This window comes from Agelaius tricolor, unplaced genomic scaffold, assembly GCF_023055355.1.
Source record: "Agelaius tricolor isolate 1412-34295 unplaced genomic scaffold, bAgeTri1.0.p SCAF_15, whole genome shotgun sequence".
Classification (NCBI taxonomy): domain Eukaryota; kingdom Metazoa; phylum Chordata; class Aves; order Passeriformes; family Icteridae; genus Agelaius; species Agelaius tricolor.
This window is the reverse complement of record NW_027269275.1, coordinates 14,039,462-14,062,653: the sequence shown is the minus strand read 5'-3', so window position 1 is coordinate 14,062,653 and position 23,192 is coordinate 14,039,462. Positions and strand designations below refer to the sequence as shown.

Genomic DNA, 23,192 nt, shown 5'->3' with positions numbered 1-23,192 from the left:
TGCAGAGGAGGAAATTACAAGGAAGTCTCAGAAAAAGGAGACAGAACAAAACTCACGTTGATCAATGTCTCTGAAAGGTGTATCATCTTTTCAAATTCAGCATCGTGAGAAAACCCGCCACTGTCCTTGGATAAGGACATATATATGGATATGGACACAATATGAATGCTGGTTTAGGTTTAATTAAGTGTCCTGGTTTGCAACATTCCTTAAAATACTCATATTAATCTAAAAGACAAAGGCAGTATGCCAGGACTACTTCAGTTAGAACTGAAATCAGGTGCCATAGTCATGGCATAATTCATACAGCCCCCAAGCACACAGCCTGAGCCTAGGAAAGCCTGCAATGGAGATAGCATCAAGAAACAGGTTAGTAACAAGAACCTTTGGCAACCATCATCAAGAAAGGATTCCAGTCTGGAATTGCAAAGGAGGAACTTTCAACATAATTTTCACTAGCAAATTGAAATTGAATCACTTCAGGCCAGAACTGAGATGTATAGGGAAATTTCAGCACTCTGGCCTCATAGTAGCTAGAACACGACCTAGGCTGTGATCTGGAAAAATCACAGACTTCTGCAGGGATGGAAGCTTTTTAGAACATTTAATTTATTTTCTTTACCTTCTTGCACATCTCAGTTTTTATTTTCAGAAGATTCACTTTCAGACATTCTTCCACCTGCCCAGTCTGCTCCTGAGCTGCTGCTTCTTCTGCACACAAGCTGGAAATCTATTTTGAAAGAGGTGTTTTAACATACGTAGTTCACAACAATCATCCTTGCCTTTTAGCACTTTTATATCTCAATATGTTAGTTCATCACAGGGTGCAGCTGAAGAATACATGATGTGATTCCTTCCCCCCCAAAATCCCCAAAGCCAAATGCAGCCTGGCTCATGCAATATGCATAACCCTTTGAAAGCCAGCAGCAAGAAGTCAATATCACTGTACTGAGGAGGAGGGCAGGGAAGAAAACAGCATGGAAAGAATGTGCAAGTATGAAATAAGTAACACTTGAAGCATGACCAACTCTGTTACCAAAAGTGAAAACTCAAAAAGCCTGACTGTATTCCAGTTAAGGCTGACAAAACCAGAGAGCTGACTTCTTTTTGACAACTGGAAAGAAGTATTCTTCCATAGCCACAAGTACTGATAAAATCCCAGAAGAAATAATTAACTTCATATTAGCAATGCACAGGAAACTGCAACTCTTGTGCACTGGATAAAAGTCACAGCAGAGAATCTGACTAGCTAGAAGAAGCTCAAAGGGATTTTTTTGTTTTACTTATTAGGAAAGCATGTTCTGAGAAACAAAAACCTGTTACACGAAGGGAACTTTCATCCTGAAAGAGTAGCTATGGAGTTACTCTCCTACCTCATCAGAACAGTGCATCTGAAGCTGGGGATCCAGCCGATAATCAAGGGCTGATTCCTGGATTATCACTCGAATTTGGTCCTCGCAGTCTGGAGAGAGACGCTGTTTGGAGGAGAAAGTCACTAACTCACTCAATGACCTTTGGGAATCAACCACCCTGTACGTTAACCTGTATGCTATAATATTTCTACAGGAACATAAAATGCCCCTTTAGCTGTTCTATACACTGAACACACCACAAGCCCAAATTTGATTTGTTATTCAATGATTGTTGATTAGCATGATCTGCACATTTTCTCTTTTACACCAGTTCTACTCACCTGGTCTGCATATTTCAACTTCAGGCATGAGATGACTTGACCTTCCAACTCTGTATCATCCTTGGCCCTATTCAGGATATTTTGGCAGAATTTTGGTATGTCTGCTTTGCATGCCTTCCTGAGCACAGGGTTTAAGCGGTAATCTAACCAGGAGAGATGAGAGAACTTCATTAGAGCACACATCTCTTCAGATAACAGAGCATAGCACTCCGAAAGAGATGGGATAGAAATTTTCTGGATGACATTTTACCATCAAGGAACATAATTTTTGGGGAAAATAGTATTTTTCATAACAGAATTTCAAATTGTGAGGTAAGAGCTTCAGGAATAAGGAGAATTCAACAACACATGCTGACCCTCAAGAACTTGACTAAGGTCAGTGTGTACACAGAAAACACCAAAGGAGAATAAAACAAAACTGATACTCTTCCAGCCATGCAGAACGTCTCAGGCAAGCAAGTTCTGGTATTATTTCAGAAGAAGATACCTGTGTTCTGTGTAATCTGGCGCTTGGTAATCATCTGCTTGCATTTAGGATCCATCACTTCACTGTTCTTGTTTTGTTTCAAGCACTGTAACATGTTTTTTGAATCTGCCTCTGGACAAAACCGCTACAAAAAAATCCCCAAAACACAACAAGCTGCATCACTAAAAGCACTTGAAAAAAATAAACCCAAACCCAACCACCAGCTTCCAGTTCATGGAAGGGAATAGTCACCTGCCCAACAGAGAGGTACAGAGCCACCCTCCCATCAGTCAAAATATGGAGTCACTGCATACAGACCACAAATACTACTGGAATTCTGGCTACTGTGAAAGAGTGTCTTATATGAACATTCACTGCTGCTTTCTACATGGTGCCACTTCCAGCTTTCATTTCTAATTTGAAGTTATCCATGATTTTGCCTGCCCTACCAGTTTGATAAAAGTCTGTGTGCACCAGGTCAGCAGTGAACTGAAGATTTTACTCTTCTCTGTAATCATAACTTCTTCACCCTTGCTAAAAGCCAATCCAAATCCAAACTGACTGGATGAGAACTGTATGTATTAGGAGCCTCAGCACAGTTTCCCTCATCAATTCTGCTGGCACTTGGGAAGACAAATTTATTAGTGCACAGGCTTTGATCAGGAAGTTGAAAGAGAAGAGCCCTGAAGAAACCTCAGCTTGATTCAGATTTAAGAAACAGATTACTTCGCAAAAATGCAATCATTTCTGAAAAAAGCACAGCAATGTTGTAACAAGCCTTTATGGGAAGCTCAAAGCTGACAGAGCTCTTACATCCCAACTCACCCTCTCAAACGAGCACACTACCATTACCTTGATCATCTGCTTGCAGACCCTCATGAGTGTGTAGTCCAGTTCTGGGTCCATCATCTCTGTCTCCTGCAGTTTAAACACCTTCTGATGGCACCGTGTACTCAATTGCTTTTTGATTTCTTTCAGGCATTCAATAATCTACAACACAACATTGCAGGCATAATGGACACATTGTTGATAGATATAATTCTGTCATACACAGCCATGTGCTCCCCTAATGACCACCTTCATCTCATTTGGGCAGTTCAGTTCCCAATGCCTAGATTTTATCAAAGTCATTACCAATGCTTATTTCCAGGACTTGCTTTAAGCTCATCTTTTCTCACAAAGATTTAATGAGATGAAGAGGGTCTCTTGGACTTATTCCAGAACCACAAATCTCATCCTGCAGACATTATGCCTACAAAATCTTTAGCAACATTTGCAGTAAACAGCTGCTAATAGCTTGACACCAGCATAAACTGAAGAATGAAGGGCTCACAGCATTGCATTCACCCAGTATTAATGCTAGTGGGCCAGTGGAAAAGAAAGAAATTAACATTCCAAAGTACTACCAAAATATTTGACTGATATCAAAATGAAAATCTCAAGCTGCACTTACATGGGCAAAAGTGTTCTTCAAAAGTTTTCTGAAATGAAAGTACAAATTAAATTGTAAATTATTAATAAATTCCATTACCTGAGCATTGCCATAGGGCACGTTCTGGCAGTAATTCTTGATGTCACTTTTACAAGCTTCATACAGTTCTGGTTCAAGTCTGATATCCTCAGTCTGCAGGAAAAATTACAACATGAGCCTTAAAGTAGGACTTGAGACTATTTCCCTTTTTTAACCTCTTAACTGAAGACCCCTACTCACAAAAAGTAAGCAACCCTCACAACAGGCATTGAGTTTCTTTGAATATAAGGGTCTTGGGTGTGAGAAGTGGTGTTAGGAAATCAACTTAGGAATTCTCTGCAGCAATCCCTCAGCTTTTTAGACTGAAAAAAGAGTTTAAATCAAATTACAGATCTAGCAAGTTATTTCCAATGCCTCTGCTAAAAGGGCATCATCACAACTGTCCAAGACAACTAAAAACTTTCCACATGAAAATGAAAGGACATATTAACAGCCACTCATCCAGTAGATGATCTGGAGGATGTGAATGAAGTTTCCTGATTTTGGTGATGCCCAACATTTGAATTCTTCCATACAAAGGCAAGAGTACTGCCTCTCCCGATATGGACCTACTTAAGGTGAAGCTTTGACACTTAAACAGTATCTACAGGACAAAGACCTTAAGAGTTTATTACTGCAAGCACTGCAGCAGGAAGTTGAGAGGCAGCTTTGCCTACCAGAACAAACACTACTCCTATTTATCCATTGAGCAACTTGAAGCAGCTGGAGTTGAGTTGCTTCATCTGTGCTTGTTTCCTCAGTCTGTAAAATGGAGCTTTTGTTCTCTCCTAGAGGATGTTAAGGACATCAGAATGTGTAGCACGTTGCTGTCTAACACTAAACATAATCACTTCTAGCTGAAATTCCAATGACCATTTAGCTTGCCTTAGCCTTCATGAGACTATATTTAAGGCAGTAAAGCAGACAATCAGTACTTTCACTGTGAAGGGCAATTGAGCCCTTGTAGGAAAAGGGGAAAAATAAATAAGATAGATCTTACAAACAAACTTCCTTTTTTTCCCCCCCAAAGGTGGACAAACCAGGAAGCTTTAATGGAAGGACATCACTACAAGAGTGGGGAGAACAAGAGTTTCAGGCATGTTTACCATCTCCAGCTCCTCCACACGCAGCTGTTTGCGGCACTTCAGAGAGACCCTGTGCTCCTTGGCATCCTGCAAAGTATCATTGCGCACAGTTGTGCTCAGACAGATCACCACATCCACCCTGCAGAAAAGAAAACAGCCTTTTATTCATACACCCTTCACTAAGACCAGCCAAGGTTGATATTGGATTACCACACCAGAGAAACTGACTCCAATAATCCAAACATAATATAAAATTCTTCTGCATCTGTGCTTACTTCTGAGTACAGTTCTATGTAAAGTAACTGTATCACAATTAAAACCTAAATTGGACTCTAGATCAGCACACAGGAAGACATTCAAAATGCCACCAACCCCTCTGCCCAGCAAGACTTCTGCTCTTAAGTCATGTCAGCACTTTAGAAAAGCTTTGCTTCATCTCAGAAATAGATGATGGTGAATACCAACATAGCATTGCAAGCAATCCTTTTACACTATGGGAAGGGCATTTACCTCATAAAATGCAAATAGTCTTGCTATCCACAAACAGGACTGACCTTGTGTGTAATTTAGCCTTACACTATTGCAGTAGGACATTAAAAAAAATCCCTTAGACTGCAGTGAATAAACCAGATAAAACAAGTGGGATATTCTCCCTTCCCAGATCAGCAACTAGAACAAAAGTAGTCTGCCTCTTAGAAGACAATGAATCTAGCAAGGATATAAGACATCCTGGGACATGCAACCTACTAATTATAATATTAGTTAATTTCACAGCAAGTAAAATAAAGAGGACAGGCTTCTATCCAGGAGCAAAGCAGAAGTAATTTTAAGAGGCAGGCCTCTACCTTAAACATCTGCAGAACACAGTCACTAAGGGAACACATACAACCTAATCAGCCTTTAAAGGAATTTTTTTTTTATCATAAAAAACCCTGTCACTTAATTACATATTTATACAACCAGATTGCTGTTTGGGCAAGAACTGCATACTTTTTTTTGATGTTGGGGCACAGTTTCAGCACATCCTCCTTGCAAGCCATTTTGAACTTGTACGAGAACCTAAAATCTTTCATTTGAACCTGAAAGAGAGAAATGAGGAGAAAAACAACTTCAGTCATCCAGAGTTAAAAAAAAAACCAAAAGCCAAGTGCTGGCCAAAAGAACACTTGCTGAATCACACAATTAGCACATACTTTTGTTCAAACTTAGTAATATGGAAGTAAGGGGAATGCTGCACTGCTGAAGAAGTTGGGACCCTGTCTACCAGGGATGTAGGAAGGGCTGAAAAAAAATCATCTCCAGAAGTGACCATTTATGACCAGGCATGCAAATACCAGTGTCTGAATTCATAAGAGCTCTTTAAATACAGTGAAAAATTAATTCCAAAGAAGGAGCTAATTTCAAAATTAGCTAATTCCCAGCAATACCCTGAAAGAACAGAACAGGCTTCCACTGATAGCAGAAAAAAGCGTTGCTCACCAGCTGGAAATGAGTAACACCAATTGCACATTTTTCATTCATTTCCTTCTGGTGTTTGTTCTGTATTAGACACTCCATCAGGTCCCCAGAATCAATCTGGTTATCTGCAACCTCCTGAAGAAGAGATGAAAGGAATAAAAATAAACTGCTTTTACAAGTCATGGGTTTTATACTCTTTTAGCCCACTGTGACCAGGGAATATAGAACTTCCAGTTCCACTCTCCATGGTGAGCTCACTATTAACTGACCACCCTCGAGCTGCACCACACAACTGCAGCACACAGTTATGTTTATACAGGTCAGGAAAGAACCATCTCAGAAACAAACACACTTCAGACTCAGGAGAACACACTGCAAAGACTCAGTGCTTACATGACATATTATAATTAGGGGCTTCCACTGCTCTTTCACTACTCAGCCCTACACCAGTGAAGTTATTTCAGCAGCTGAACAGAGTACAATGGTTAGACATGCCTGAATGTAAAGGAGAAGGAAAAAAGTCTAGTATTTAACTCACTGTAAAGAGTGATTTTTGCCAACTACAGAGCAATTTTCATCTTCAAACTAACTTTTATGCTAGGGTTCTGACAACAGCAGAAACATTAGGTAGAATTAAGAATTTATACTTGAGGGTGATATTTTAATTAAAGACTTTTGGAAATTATTACCTCTGATTTTACTTTTGAGGTGTAGCAAGAACTAATACTAAAACTCTCTAATCTTTCCCACTGAGTTTTTCCTCAAAGATATTCACACCATTACAGTGTACTCACATGACAGAATGTCTGGATAATGGGCTCACATGCTCTCATCAGCAAGGCTTCAATTTGAATGTCCTGCAGAAAAGACAGTTTTTCATTTTCACAGTGAATGCACAAGAGAAAAAGACTCTGGGAAAAAAACTGTGATAACAACTCAAACTCAACATAGTTTACAGAGTTTTGAAAAATGCAATCCAGACAGCTTTGCCTTTTAGCTCTGGAAATCCTGGGGTTCACTCTTGCCAACATGGCAAATGCGAGACAAACCTTCCAGCAAGGGAAGAGCCTGGGCTCCACAGAAACTCCTGGCTTGGATAATTCAGTCATTCTCCTCCAAACTAGGTGCTAGAGCATTAGAAATCACCTTACACCTAGGCAGGAGTTGAAGATTTGGCATAGTTCTGAGAAAACCAAGTTTCTAACCACTGGAAGGGAACTTTCCCTAGGGCACTTTCCCTAGTGTAAATTTTAAGAGATGTGGGGAACAGTCTGGGTCTCAACAGTCAAATATGCAACTTCATAAAAGAAGTAAAGCTGCCAAAGTCACTGGAAACCTCTACTGATATACCTGGTGGTTATTGCTTGCCAAATTTTTGTGGCTGGGAGGGAAGCTGCAGTACAGTACTCAAAACTATTTGCAAGCAAAACCAAAATCTCAAGTCCTATCGCATATCTTAACTTGCATTAAAGTTAACTGGGTTCCTGTGCAAATCTTAGTTTTAGTACCATAAGTGACCTTTAAAGCAGGAGATGTGCCATCAACAGCCTAAAATCCAGAACTGTTAGTTATTTCTCTTCGTCAAGAACCTCCAGGAAAACTTCCACTGTATGGGGTAAAAAGGATGTATTTTGATGCCAGATCCTAGCTGCATTTCTACAGCTCCTCTAACCTCAGGTTTCCTCATCATTATTAAAATGGCATGCTTAACTAGACATGCTCATCTATTCCTTTTACCCCAGGCTGAAATCCACTCACCTCAGACTCCAGCTCAGTGAGGTTTCCCACTATGTCTCTGCAATCAGCCACCAAGTCATCAAGATGGTCCTGAAGGCATTCCAGCTCCTACAGAAACAGACATTTTAGTGTGTTAGTCCAAAAACCCAAGCTGAAATTCTGGCCTTAAAACATTGTTACACAGGTGAAACTGCCCTCCTTTTTGTAACGTCCTAAATTTCATTTAATCCCATTCCCTACTAGCACTCCCAGAACACATATATATAATAATGACTGAAAATGTTGGTCTAGGATGTTACCTTACCACTTGTTCTCAAAAGCTGCATGATATGCTTTCACTTCTGGAATATCCCATTTAATTTGCCCTTTCCATAAGCTTAAGGAGAGGTTATTTACCCAGCCTATGATGGACACTTCAGAAAGACAGTGGTGTCTACAGCACATGCTGCAGAATGGTCCCTTCACTACAGCCCTCCAGGCACAGCAGTTTAACATGGAAGTATCTACTGAAACTTTGTTAAGTAGCTGCAGATGTTAGTTCAGTTCTGTATAAACACAGGAAGCATGTCAGTATTTGCCAAATGGAAATGGGATAAAGTTTATGTGGGAAATATCAAGCTTGTAATAGAATACTGTAACTAAGAGGGTTGAGGGAGGTGGGGTTGCTTCTTTAAAACCCTTTTTGCAAACTTTGCCCTTCTCCCTTCTCATTCCACTAACATCTAAACATGCAAAGCTTTTTTGCACCACCTGTCTCAGTCTGGTGCAGACTGTGTTTCAAACTGCACTAATTTTTAATATGTTCTCCACTATCAAGAGGCAGCAAGACATCCTTTTATCCCCTTTATGTCTTTCCCACCCATCCAGCTTTGCAAACAAAGTAGCAATGATATTGTGCACAGTACCTGCCCTGTCTCTGTCTTTTCACTGCACCACTTCCCCAAGTCAATCATGCACTTGTCCTGGAGGGCTGGGTCCAGCTTCACATCCATGGCTCGCTGATGGAGGATTCTCTGCACCTCTGCTCTACACTCTCGTGATAGCTGCACAGAGAACAGGGAGTGTTTGGCATATGGGGCCCCTACATCCACACAGGGCAAACAGGTAAGGATGCTGTCAGGTGAGGTTCTGAGAGTGACCACAAATGCCATCATCAATCCCAGAAGGCACAGATGTTCTGCACTGCTCAGCACAGGCCTGCCAGGGCCCCCACCAGAAATGAGGGCTCCAAAAGAGCTTGGAGCTCTGTCATTTAGTTTAGATAGATACTCCTCTCATTCCACTAAGTTAAATTTTATATTTTTAAACCTCTACTTTGCTTTATGAAAGAGATGTCAGAACAGGTCCACAGGCTACACCGTCACTCAAGGCTACACACCCACTGTGGAGAAAAAAGTCAAAACAGCTCATGCCCTTAATACCAAATGGGAAGCCCAGAATAAGGCAACATAGTCCAGCGGTAAAATCTGTTCAGCAATCCCCACTGCAGCACATCAAAGTCAGCACTTGCAAGACAGGAAGAAACAAACTGTAGGAAACCAAGGGGTACTGGTGTGGTGCTTATCCGACCTAAAATGCACCAGTTGAAGCTTAAAGCTTCATACATTTAAAAATCCAAATCACTGGAAGTTACCTAGAATTCTGTCAACAGCACTGGAAACAAATACAGATATAACCTCCCATGGGTTTGCTTCCAAGACTAAATTTCAAAATGACAGCTGCTCCCTTAGCCTACTTTCCAAAAGAAAAACACATTTAAAAACCTTTTCTCTCTCTGATAGATTATTTGCAGGGTGGCTATTGATTTCTTTGGTCAGCACTAATATAAAATGGAATGAAAAAGTCTCAACTCAGCAGACTAAGAAACTGCATTAAAAAAAATTATTCCTAAAAGAGATGCTTTCAATCAATACTTGACCTCTGTCACAAAAGACCTTCTAAATCAAGCTGTGGAAATTAATTTTTAAACTGGACCATTGTGTAAACCCATCAACTCCTAGGGACTGTGTACACTACCATGCCAAAAGAAATGGAACTGAGTACCCAGGTGCTTTCATCTGAGTGCCCTGCTAAAGGCACGAGAGGGCAGCAAACTTGAAAAGAGCAGCTCTCAACCACAAATGTGATTATGGTGGATCTCCAGACTGCAGGGCAGCAAGTCAGATCCCCACTGTTGTCTTCAAAGACAGCATAAGCACATTTACCAGTACAGCATGCTCCAAAGAACTGGAAGGATGCATTATGTCAATAGGAAGAACTACATGGAATATAATCTGAAGCTGGGCAAAAATCAAAACTTAAGTAGAAACAGCCAAGGGAAACTGATCTTGAAAGTCCTTTTTGCATAAAACCAGTTTTGCATCTATGCTGGCTGTCTTCAAGGAATCACATTCCTCTTTGGAAAAACATGAGGGAGGACTTGTACTGGGTTTGAACAGAAATGTAAGTTGGTGTGAGCACACAGTTCTCCCCATGGGCCTGTGATACAGGTCAGTCATCCTGCTGGGCCTACTCTACCTCACCAGAACAACCACCCAGACCTTCAGGACACCCTTGAGGAGGAGCTGGGCACCCAAAGCAGTGCAACCACCACCTACAGTAAATGATTTCAAGTTGCTTGTCTGAGTTCTGGCAGTTTTAGCATTGTGTGTCAAACTTCCAAACACGTGTGCAACCCTTCTACCACAGATCAACAAACAACAAGGTGTCCATTAGCACTCACCCTCCTTCCCTGCTCCTCTGTGCGATATGCATGCCTGTACAAGCAGGAGAAAACAGCCCCTGGAGGCATCAGCTCACTGGTCTCGTTCCAGCCATGGGTATGGCAGAGGCGGGAGGCATCCCCCTGACACTTGCGGTAAAGGACTGTGTCCAACCTGCAAACAAAGGAGTTATCACCGGCACTTCACTCAAACGTGGAATGGTTTTCATATCCAAAATACTCTGGAGGCAAAAAATCCACTCACAGTCTCAGGCACCACCAGGACACCACGCAGCAGCAGTGCCTGACCAACTGAACCGACAGGAGGCCTCAACTCAATTTGGAATCAACTCCCCAAGTAACACCAAAATATTTAATTACAGATCAAATTTTCAACACTTCCTGAAGCACCTCCCATTTTCTTCTGCAGCACGCCAGCCAAATGCTGACACATGAGAAAAGAAATCATCTCCTTGATGCCCTGAAGCAGCAGAAAGGCAGGTACATACCACATTTTGCTTGGTAATATCTTCCACTTTGTACTGCTGCCATTCTGAAACACCATTTCCATAAAAATCTGAGTTGGATTGATTCTGTCTGCCCTGGATTTGAGCCAACTGCAAACTCAGTGCCCCCTGCTTTGCATATAAGTACAGATCTCTTAAGATGAAGCCTAATTACATGAAAGCTAAGTGAGGTATTGCTAGCGTTCCAAAATGGAAATTTTGTATTTATAAAACACTACAGGGAAAAAAAAATCAAGTGATTTCAGTGGACACAATAGATAATGATATAGATAATGATAAAGGTATCAACAAAACCCCTTCTACTCTGTGCATCTGTCTGAGGCACACAGTCAGTGCAACAGATTCATAAGCCAGTTCTGGGGAACAGTGGTTAAACAAAGATAAGCAAATGCTGCCCAGCCTGCATTATGAATTAGAATTATTCTTACTCCCAGGAAAATGCAAATAATCAGTCTTCCTTCTTCCAATCATTTAAGTTTGACTCAAACAATGAATTACCTGCTAGATACAGTACAGGCAGGAGACCCAGTAATGCAGATAAACAGGAAGGGGGGGGAATTAAGTATTCTTGTCTACCTATGGAGATAATTATTCAGATGACTAAATGAACAGCCAAAAAGCCTTAAACTCCCTGCTCCATAAAGCCCCATCTTTAAAAGCAGAAGGTTCACAGAGCACATCAGTTTTCAGCTACTGGCAATGCTGTTCATAAATACATTACTTGCTCTGAGTCAAGATTTTCTCAACGTTTGATTTGAACACTCCTTGCAGTAATCAAAGCCCAGGACTTCTTGCCTTACACTCTTTGTGGCCACTGAGAACAATTATTCAATTTCTTGCAGCAACCCCATTTAATGTACTCTATTTCCTCACCTCTCAATCTTCCTTAGAAGACAAGCCAAACACTTATTCTTTCCTCACTGGTCATGTTTATCAAATTTATTCTCTCCTCATCCTAACCAACACTGACACAAGGGGCTTTGTATGTATTTAAAACAAAGCACTGCCATCTCTGGATGAGAAAGATGGAAAAGTAGTGCTCTGAAGGGTATTACATCTACAGGCTGTAATCACACTTAGAGAATTTGAAAAAATGCAGAAATGGAGGCAGGAAGCTTCTCACACAGTGAGTCTTTGTTATACTTAAAAACTTTGTTTCCTTAAGTTCTGTATTGTAGCACTTGGAGTAGATACAACTGGCTGCCACCTGCAGAGAAAGTGACCTTCGTATTCAATAGTGTCAGACAGAACTCTTTAATTAAAGATGCAACAAATTTAGAGCTCAAACTTGAGAACTTTTTAAGGCTGCATCACTTCTAAAAAAGTACCTGATTTAAGTGGCATCACACCTTTTCTAAGCAGCTTTTGCTTTTAGTGTTCTACACAAGCATTAACACCCTACTGACCTGGCATACTTGAAAGTCCTCTTCTGAACAACCACAAGCTCTACTGTTTTACAAGGACCTGCTAATGCATACAAACACTTAATACAAACATCAAGTGAAGATAAATCCTGTTTCACAGTACTCACTTCCAGTCACGAGATATAAAATACTGGAGCTCCAGGAGCCTATGCTCACAGTCTTCTACCATTTTCTCAGTATACAAGTGCTCCATCAGGCAAGACAGAATCCTGCAAACAAGAAAAAGTCAGGCCACAGACTGTTAAAATCATGCTGAGCTTCCCTATAACAGCTGGTGCTCCCAAATCAGTCGTCCAATGACCCAGAGATAAGACGTTGAAACTCAGTGAAGATCTTTCTCTTCCTTCAAAAAGATTACATCTAAAACAAGTGTATATCAGATTTGTGTTTGTTATGTTCCATTGTTTTAGTTATCTCAGCAAGTCTGATATACAACAAAATCATAAGGAGTATTCCATCGAAAATCTGGCCCAGGGGAGAATACATTATCAGACCTGAAGACAAAGGAGACACCCATCTCTGCAGTATGGGTTTGCTTATCTGGCCTTTCAGGTTTCTCACTTTGTGATACTGCTTGAGACTTACATGGTTAGAGAAATTAGCACATCAAATGTTACAAACTTAAGTCTAAGTGCCTGTGAAAGCTACATCCTTCACCAGTGCCAAACCAGTCCCATAACAACACTGGCCTGCTTGTACAGCAAGAATGGAGACATCCCAGTGCAGCTCTGTATGACTGGTCTGGAGTAACTAGTCTGGATAGCTTTTAGTGTCTCTACTGGTCAGCCACACAACCTTCATGGACGCCCAACAGGAAAAAAAGCCCCAGTTCTGACTGAGAGGCACCTACATGGGGTCTCCAGAGCGTATGTGCTTGCAGGCTGTCTGTATCACCGACTCGCAGGCCTCGTTCAGCGCGCGGTCGATGCGATAATCGGCACCGGGGTCCGTCTCCTGAATCAGGGTTTGAAGCTGAAGAAAGGAATTGTGGACAGGAAAACAAATGTTAAAGACATAAATGAGACTACTTACAATCTCTCAGTGTGGTAATTCTGTGCCAGTAACAACACCATGATGTATGAACTCTGCTCTGCAGTGTTTTATTTTAAGAGCTTGTGCTGCCAACCCCAGCACTGCTGGACCCTAATTATCATTATGAAGTAGCCCAGGAACATTGTATGAGACCAGTTACACACTGAAGGTCAGCCATGAACTTGGACTGCTTACATACCAATTTACAGAACAGAACAGATAAAATTTGATTTGCCTACTGTATTTTTGATCTGTCTTAAGCTTTGACAGTAGCCTCATTCTGTAAGGCTGACAATACCAAATGCACAATTTTTTTGTATTTTCATGAATACTATTTACAACTGAAACCTGAATCAATGTCTTAAGATAGTGTGCCTATCTACAAAGTATAAACCAGTTTTTTAACTGCCTGGAGAGGACAAAAAGTTTTATTGAAATACAGGATAAAATGTCCTATTCTGATGTTCCATGAAGTAACATTTCCTGAGGGATGCCTGCTCAAGGTTTTGGAAGTCAGGGGCTGTAGTACGCATTTTTTAGTGTGTGTGTCTAAAGTATAAAATAAATCCAGGACATCATGTTTTAACTACTCAGGAGAAGTCATAGTGCAAGTGAAAGATGAAAACAAAAATATTCCAAAGATTTAGAGATGAGGTGTGCCAACCCAAAGCTGATATCCCAGCACTCCCTATATGACTTCTAAATACTTTCAGCTGTCATAGGTAAATACAGTATGAACAGTTCTATCAAGTTTTTTCTTCTTGTGAAACAAGTATTCTGACAAAAGCTGCAGAAAAACAATTCTCTTATTAATAAGGAAACATCACTTAGCATGTTTAGCACTATGTTACAAAATCAAATGTGGACATAGTCCATACCATCTGAACATTAATTTGGGAAGTGTCTGCTGGGCCAGGGGAAGAGAATTTGGGTAAATCTCAGTTTTGGGACAAGGGTAGCTTCTGGACCTTAACTCAGCCAAGGATCCCCATGCCCTACTTCATTTTCCATCAAGCTGTGGGTTTCCAAAGATTGAGGGAAGGCAGATTGGTATCATCATTTGGCAGGCAAACATTTTCAGCTGACAAATTTGAAGGGGAGGGGGAAAAAGAGAGGTTGCTGAGAAGGCAACTGCACACCAACATCAAATGGTCTATATGCTCTTAACATCTTGACACTCAGTTAATGATTTTTGTCACTGGCCCTCAGCCCAACTAAATCAAAAGCACAGTTACAATTTTATCCTCCACCTTTCAAAGTCTGCACCTAAACACCCCCCAGGAAACTCTCAGGGGCAAAGCCCTAACATCACAAAACACAGGCAAGGAAGAAGCCTCAGAGAACTGGAGAAAATACAAGCTAGCTCTATTTATCCAATAGGAAACCTGCAGTCATGAAGAGAGACTACAGATTGCCTGGAAGGAACACAGGACTTCCTGCAACTTGCTCTTAACTATGCCCAGCCTCAGCTTCTATGGGATGCAGGCAGCTGAGAAGAGCACTATTTATCAAAAATTATTGGGATATTTTCATATAATAATAATAATAATAATAATAGAAGCATTTTATACATCTCAACAGAGGTCAAACACAACCTGAAGGTCAAACCTTAAGTGGATGTGTTCTTTACAAACTTTATAAGAGTCACTGCAAGAGGAAGAAGAATATTATGGTTTTGCTGGTGCAGAAACTCACATAGCCTGCATGGATGGGGAATACTCTGTGTGTGTAAACTTCTGGGATTACTTCAAGTAACGTGACTTACATAGCAGAAAGATGAGTGAATAGAATCTCAAACCCAACACTTTCTTACGCACAGAGATAAAACAAACTGCCCAGAGCATTATGCAGGCAGGATTCTTTCTCAGCTTTCACTTAATTGGTATTTTTGTTGCTATCAAGTGGAAGAGGCCAAAGCACACCAGGTACAACAGCTCAGAAGAACTGAAGCACCTCTTTATCCCTCCACCCTGTTTTGGGGACTACTGCAGAATTCCCGACCTTAATTCTCAACCATATGTATGATGTGCAGCACCAAGCCAGCTGCCCTGACTGCGGGGAAGAAGGAATAATTTGGCACCAGGGATAGAAGTGAAGGTTGTATAGGATTTTTCCTCCCTCACACAACAAACCGTCAGAGCTGAAAAGTAGCTGGATAAACTTTACAATGCTCTGAACTTTTATCCTGGGCATGGAACTAAATTTACAATGAATTACCAATTTAACAGCTTAGAAGTTGGAAGCAAGAAATATATGCCCTTTAAGCAGGGATTGGAGTTTTATACACTCAAAGGTCTGAACCGAAAAAACCCCAAAGGTAAGACCAGGGCAACATAGAAGCCACATATTTGAAAAACAATTTATCAACAGCTCTAATATAAAATATTGCTTCCATCAAGCAACACCAGAGATGCTAGACCCTGCCTGTACAGCTGCAGACCTTTGAAGGGCTGATGCTCACAAATAAGTGACACTATCTCCTATCTGATGACTTACACCACAGCACACACACCCTCCCTGTGGGCAGGATCCTTTAGGAGGCTCAGCACACACCCAGGGCCCTCTTTCTAACTTAGAAACTTGAAAACTTACAGAAAGCCATTGCTCCTCTACCATTCACAGAGCTTTGGCATTTTGGCAAGCTCACTACTCAAAGTGAGACTAAACCCCCACACAGCTCTGACATTTGGGTCTAGATGTGCTTCCTGCACAACAGCAGTTAGGTGTGAGCACAGACTCCCACATGCAAGATCACTCTGGCTGAAGTGTCTCACAAGAAATGGAACTTCTCAAATTAAAATACTGGGGTTTGAGAATGTCTAACAGTGCATTTCGTTCAAAACTTTAAATACAAATAATCACTCATAAGGCACCTGCAGGAAAAGGTACTAGCCAATGGTCTTGCAGGAAAATGAAATGGAGGTTCTTTGGTTGTGTTTTGTTGTTTTAGGATTCTTTGTATTGTTTCTGGCAGATGGGCTAATGTCTTCCTTTCATAGGACAAGCAGAATCAGAGCAAACCTTCACAACAGACAGGACAGGAAGTAAAACCAGATCCAAAATAGAAGTTTCTCCTTCCAATTGCCTCTGGCAAACTTTCTAGGCAGGTGTGTCTGGTCATAGAGCTTCTACAAGGAAGAATTTCACAACACCTGTTGCTTTGAGTTAGCCAAGAAATCAAGGTGCTGTATTAGCATTAGCTAATGATACTACTAAAAGCACAAGGATGTGAGTTTTTGACTCTATAGAAAAGACAACATCTGGAGATGGACCCAAAGCACTGCAGCAAGCTCTGCTGGGAGCACCCCAGAGCACCTATGCTGTTTTCTTCTCTTTCTGCAAGTGAAAATGTAGGGGCACCACAGACAACTGCTCCACCATCAAGAGCCACAGCTAACCACACACCAAAGGTGCTCTCTAGTTACCCAAAAAGAACTGAAATGGCCCCAGCTGACTCTGAAGGGTGGATCTCTAACTTCCCTTCTTCAGGGATTGCCATATGGGCCAACCTCATGTGACAAGCAGTTGAAGCCTCCAGCCCAAATTGCACAGTATCTGTTAGAGTTTCACACAATATTCTCTTCCTTGCAAAGATAATTTATCTACCTTTAAAAGTAAAAGCAAAAAGCTCATTCTAACACATTAAGTCAAAACACAACAAAGCCATTGACAGCCGAGCAACCCTTACCATTCAAATACAAAAATTAAGAACAATAAATTATTTAGTATTTCAAAAGTTGTAGGCAGCTATATAGTAGTACTGTGTCAGTCTTCAGAAACTCATAACATTGGAATGTTTATCCTGTTCTTGCAATCATCTATTTCCTCCTTCCCATAAAAATCCAGACAAGCTAAACGAAGGTATAAAATCAACATTTAATTTGCTTTCTCCTGTCCTTTGCCCAGAGAACAAACACATTTAACATGAAGGGGACTCATGGACAATCCTATTTATCATTGCATCAACTTACTGTAAAAAAATAAAACAGCAGCTTAAGTAAAAGAGAACTAAAAAACCTCCAAACTTGCCCTAAACTTCTAAAGATATTTTTCTCTGAAAGTTTGAAATCCCATATCACTTTGGGGTGATCCTGTTTTGATTAATGACTTGCATGTCATGATCTAGAAGTTATTCCCAATATTAACTGATCTTATGAATATTTCCAAATAATGAAATTCTGAAGCAGCAGTTTCAATTTCCTATTTAAACAGAAACAAATATTCAGTTTTTCACACAAAGGCTGCAAAGCTTAAGTCATGCACTACAGATCCCTGCAGGAATGACTCAAACTGTACAGCTGCTGCACCAGTACACCTGGTATTTATGCAGAAATAAGCTTCATCACAAAAGCACCCTGTGACTTAAAAAATTTAACAGCTATCAATTTATCTTTGATAATACACACCATCTAGCATCATTTGAGGCTTAAGTTTTAAGCTACATTTAAAACAAAAATGTACAGAATAGTGGCTCTGTTTATTAAAAGAAGTCAAGAGCACACATGTCCCCAAATTCCAACATTAGCACTAACACTCCCTTGCCATTTTTATCATTGATGTCACTTTTTTGGGCTCATGGATCATTAAAACCAAAACCAAGCATTAAGTACAAAAATGTAATTTCATATTAAAAAAGCACTATTCAGTTTGAACAAAAATTAAATTGTTTTCAATTTAAAGAAATGATAAGCAGGATGTGTTTGGACCAAAATGGAGTTAAAAAAAGGCAAAAGGAAATATGCTATTTTACAGAGGTAGTTTGGAGGAAAATGACATTTCCTTCAGTGGCTGCAAGTACATCAACACACAGCAGTCTGCTGTACCTCCCTGTCCCCAAAGTTCCATTTCCATCATTAAAGCTGAATGAAATAGCAAAAGTAAAACTGAGAGGGAAGGTGCTTTGAAAGGTTTTGTGCATTTCCAAGGACAGGGCACAGGGGGGAAAGGGAAGGAGAGGGAGAAATGGGAAGGACAAGGAATGTTTTAGAACTATAAAAGGCAAGTTTCCCTACACCTTGCACCCAGGAGAGAATTCCATTACTTCAAAGCTGGTGGAGAAGAACTACAGAAGATCCAATAAAAAGCCTAGGGCACAACAATCCAAAATGTATTTTTTGAGGGGAAAACCACCACCCTTACCCTTGCTACACACCAAGCTCACAGCAGGGCAATTACACAACTGCTTCCAGCACTCAGTGGCACCCAGCAGAGCCAGGCTGACTTCAGCAGAACCTCCATCACAAGGCAAAACCTTGACAGAAATCAGTGCTTTTACCAACTGAGCAAACAGAGTGAAGTGCTAAGAAGCTCCTTACTGCCTGCTGACAGTTGAGGCCCACGTTGCCCTTCTCACCACGGACGACCTTCATGAGGCAGTGCAGGGTGCGGCCCTTGCGGTGCAGCCCCGAGCAGTGGTGCTCGATCTCCCCGCGGCAGCTCAGGATGATTTCGGGGCTCAGGGAGAAATCTTCCATCAGCATGCGCCGGTAATCCAGCATCTCACCCTGGCACTCACTGCTCACCTGTCGACCTGAGCAAGAGAAGATGATGTGATTTAGTAGGAATGCTTAGCAGAGCCCTCCTCAGCAGACCTGTGCTACCAGCAGGGACATGTCCACGCTCTGAACAACACCAGACCTAAGAGAAAGGTGCTGGAGCATTCGTGCTGGGGAATAAACCAGTGGTTGTGGTAGCTCCTGTCTTTTAAACAATCCTGTAAAATAGAGCCAGTCCATGGATTTAACACAGGTTTTTAAAAAATGAATGCCTGAAAGATTAGGAGAATCTGATTTTGGATTTAACATTACAGGAGTGGCTTATGAAGAACAGCTGAAAGCACTCATGGATCTGCAGTTTTGTAGCACAAGTCAGCTTTTCCCCACATGCTCAAGGGTTCCTTTTTTCACAGAAGTCACCTTTGGTAGGCTCACCAGCTTGGTATGTAACTGGGAGAGGAATTTGTTTGGACAGCAGGTTAAACATTTTCTCCAATGAAAAGGTTCTCTAGGGCAATAGTGCATAAATGCTCAGGAAGACAAAACTCAGACTTAAAAAAGAGTGTATATGGAGTGTCCAACAAACCACTGCAGCTGCACAGGAATATTGCTGTAGTAAATGCTTAGATCTGCTATGAGCTTTCCTGCAGTGCCCATCACAACCTATTTATATGTGCACAACATCTCATGGAACAGAGGACACCCCAACAGGGGCTGCCAGGTGCTGTAACACATGTACATGGTGCTGTGTGGAATAATTAGTGTTCCTCCTGGGCTATGCCTCATGCATGAGACACAGCAGAACCTGTTCCACCATGAAATTGAATGGCTGAACAGCAGTTTTCTGCATGCAATTCAGGAAACCACCTGCCCTACTGCAGGGAGAAGTGGGGAAAAAAAAAAAACCAAAACAAACAAAAACCAAACACCCCAAACCACAACTTTTCTACAAACAGGGCACATCATTTCCACATCAGTCAGAAGCAATGAGTTATCCAAACTCACAAATGCAGAGTGCTTATGGAATTATGGCAGCCTTTTCATCCCATGCCAGAGGCACTGCAGCATGCAGCCCTGCTGCTCACTCTGAAACCACCCAGCAGAATGCCAGGAGGGAAAACAAGCAGTTCTAGAGGAACAAACAGTGCAGATCTAGAGGATGTAACACATTGTTTCATATTACAGCAATTTCACAGGGAACCTTTAGCACAGTCCAGCTGCACTGAGCCTTCTAATGCCTTTGGAGACAGCAGCTGATGTTAGGACACCTCCAGCTTACGTTAACTTAAATGATCAAAAATAATATTCTCACACTTACCTTTTATCTATATAGGGAAAAACCAGAGTCAGAGAAATTAAGGCATTTACTCAAGCTAGTGAACTGCAAGAAAAGACATTATTTACAACAGGCAGGGGACTTAGTATCCCTGGTTTTCCCTGAGTGAGGATAAACAGGTTCTCTATTCTGTGTTTTAACCTTGTAGCATATTTAATGCTTACTACACAATGGAGGAAAAGAGCTGCTTGAATTCACAGTGAATAGAAGGATTTGCAACTACACATCAGCAGTCCAAGTGGGATTTGCTGTTTTGCATTTTAAACTTCTTGTCTGCACAAAAGGAGTCAGTGGCAGAGGGGGTTACTCAGCTATTCTGATCATCAAAACAACAGCGATGAAAGCACCGTGATGAGGAAATTTGCCTTGGAAACAAAGTTTGGAAAGAGGAGAAGGGGACTGTAAATACACATCAAAGCTGAAGGTCCCTGAATTTAAAATCAAGGTCCCAGCAAGTCTTGAACTGCACTTACCTCTGTGCACAGCAGACTCCAAGCACATGAGCAGGTAGGAGAGCCGGGCCTCCCGCGAGCGGGGCAGGTTCTCCACGTTGCAGCGGTATTTCTTCAGGTCGCTCTTACAGGACTTGGCCAGCGAGTAACTGACCTTGTAGTCCTGGGCAATGAGCTTCTGGCGGGTGGTCAGTGCATCACGGCACTGCAGGAGACACATTGGGGTGGTGAATGAGCTTCTGTGCTGGGGGTAGAGAGCTGAACCTGCTGCTGGCAAGTTTTCAAGTTGCATCTCAGAAAACAACCGACATTTTTAAATTCATGAATTTCAACTGGACTGCAGCTAAATTTCATTTGTCTCATAGAAACCACACAGTTAACAATGCACACCGAGGTCAACAGATCAGGGGTTTCAAAGGGAGCAGCTCTCTGCAGAGCAGTTCTCAGAACTGCACATTCATCCAGCTTTTTGTGAAGAGCGTGACTCATTCGTGGTAACTAGGAGCAGTTGCTGACATTTATCCCAGCTGTGGTACATGCTCACCCCATGCCCTCAAGAAATAACTTTTTCCAATTGCATTTACAAAATAACGCGTTTCTTGGATTTATTCCGCGACGCGCTGAGCAGATGATAGCAGATAAAAGTCTAACCGTGGGAATTTCCAGCCATTTTCCACAACTGATGAGGTTCATGAGGATGCACTGTGGCCAAACCTGAACCCAGCAGCTGCAAGAACAACCCTCTAAATTTCAACCAAAAAAGGACCTGTAAAAACACTGCTACATTTCATAGCTTTTGGTTTAAATTATGTGAAAATTAAATCTGAGGGCAGCAGATAACTCAGAATAGCTCAAGCAAATTTGTCCATTCCCAGCCCACTTGAAATGAAGGAAAACAGTGAATATGTGGAGTAGGGGAAAGAGGGAGCAATCTTGGTGCAAGGAACAGGCAAGTCCTAGAACCTGTTCCCCACTTTCTTACATCACGTTTTTGACTTTGCCCCCTTCTTCCCATACCTACTTGAGGACCTGGAAAGCCCTACTCCAAGATATTCCCACTCCATCTTTCATCCTCCTATGCAGTCCCAGACCCTGGGAGTGGACAAATTTCCAGCCCTGGATACAGGGAGATACAGGCTTGCAGATAGCTCATCACCTGAAGCAGGGAAAGGCTGGATACACCCCAGGAGCCAGTTTTGGATGACCAAAGCAAGCCACCCACCAGCAGCTATTGCTGGCTACATGTGTGTGCAGCAGCTGGCAAGGAGGGACTCTTTGCTGGGTAACAGCTTCTACAAAACCAGTGACTTTGCAGATGGTCCAACCTTGGCAGCCACAAGAGTGAGAACTACATTTAGTGCTCCTTCTGCTCTGCAAACTGCGTCCTCAGAGCATCCACCCCTCCCTCCCTCTCTATGAAGTCATCTGCTGCAGCTCAGTGTAACCTCTCTGCATCTTACATTCATACCTCAGTCAGCTGATCATGGAAAACACCCTTCACAAACTACCAGTGTCCCTGTATAACTAAACAGAGCTTAAGCAACAGCAGCAGTTCATTTCAGTAACACACTGCTACAAAATGGAGCTTTGTTTAAAGCCCTCAGAGATCACTTGTTCAGATTTGAATTTGTTAATTGGAACCAAGCTGTCAGACAGCTAATGCAATTAACAAAAAAGAAATTAGTCTGATCCCTTCAGCACTCTGAGTCAGGCTCCTTCAGCAAACCTTCTTTGAGGAGATCTTTACAGATACTCATCTTCACATCCTTCCCTACAGATTACAATTCCATATAATCCCAGACACTATGATGCTGCTTCCAAAATTACTGAAGGCATTGCTGCCTTAACAAAGCACCTACACCAATACAACCTTTTCAGAACTAGCTTTCTAGAACAACTTTTTTTTGCTGTTGTTGAAAACCACATCTTCAAGAAAACCAGAAGGAAAACTTCTGTTCAGTCACTGAACCGTGCATCCTTCCCACACAGAATGTGATGCTTGAAAACAGCCTCAAAAACACAAGTGAAAGAAACTCAGCTTCCTTTTGTTTTTAATCTGTACAATTAGAACACCATTTATCCAAGGCTTACCCCAGCATGCTGTGACTACTTTAAACAGTCAATCACAATGCTACCACTTGAGCTCCATGTCTTGCCTCTCCAAATTACCCACCCAAAAGCTTTGATTTATTTAAATCCTTTACTTGAAAGACTGAAACTTGAAACACAAAAATATCAAAGTAAAAGCATTTGTTAAACTAGCTGATTATCTGGCT

At 41.5% G+C, this 23,192-nt stretch overlaps 1 protein-coding gene across 1 annotated transcript in view; it reads right to left on the bottom strand.

The window, feature by feature from the left end:
- GLG1 (golgi glycoprotein 1) overlaps positions 1–23,192 on the bottom strand; it is an 81,034-nt gene that overhangs the window by 6,760 nt on the left and 51,082 nt on the right. Inside the window, exons 7-23 of the mRNA XM_071440530.1 lie at positions 20,938–21,121; positions 18,949–19,163; positions 13,452–13,573; positions 12,709–12,810; positions 10,672–10,825; positions 8,855–8,992; positions 7,971–8,057; positions 7,007–7,069; positions 6,234–6,347; positions 5,745–5,833; positions 4,776–4,893; positions 3,691–3,783; positions 3,012–3,149; positions 2,181–2,304; positions 1,694–1,836; positions 1,374–1,475; positions 623–730 (exon numbers count right to left, since the gene is read on the bottom strand). Of these exons, the coding sequence (XP_071296631.1) occupies positions 623–730; positions 1,374–1,475; positions 1,694–1,836; positions 2,181–2,304; positions 3,012–3,149; positions 3,691–3,783; positions 4,776–4,893; positions 5,745–5,833; positions 6,234–6,347; positions 7,007–7,069; positions 7,971–8,057; positions 8,855–8,992; positions 10,672–10,825; positions 12,709–12,810; positions 13,452–13,573; positions 18,949–19,163; positions 20,938–21,121 (2,094 nt within the window). The remainder of the gene's footprint in view (positions 1–622; positions 731–1,373; positions 1,476–1,693; positions 1,837–2,180; positions 2,305–3,011; positions 3,150–3,690; positions 3,784–4,775; positions 4,894–5,744; positions 5,834–6,233; positions 6,348–7,006; positions 7,070–7,970; positions 8,058–8,854; positions 8,993–10,671; positions 10,826–12,708; positions 12,811–13,451; positions 13,574–18,948; positions 19,164–20,937; positions 21,122–23,192) is intronic.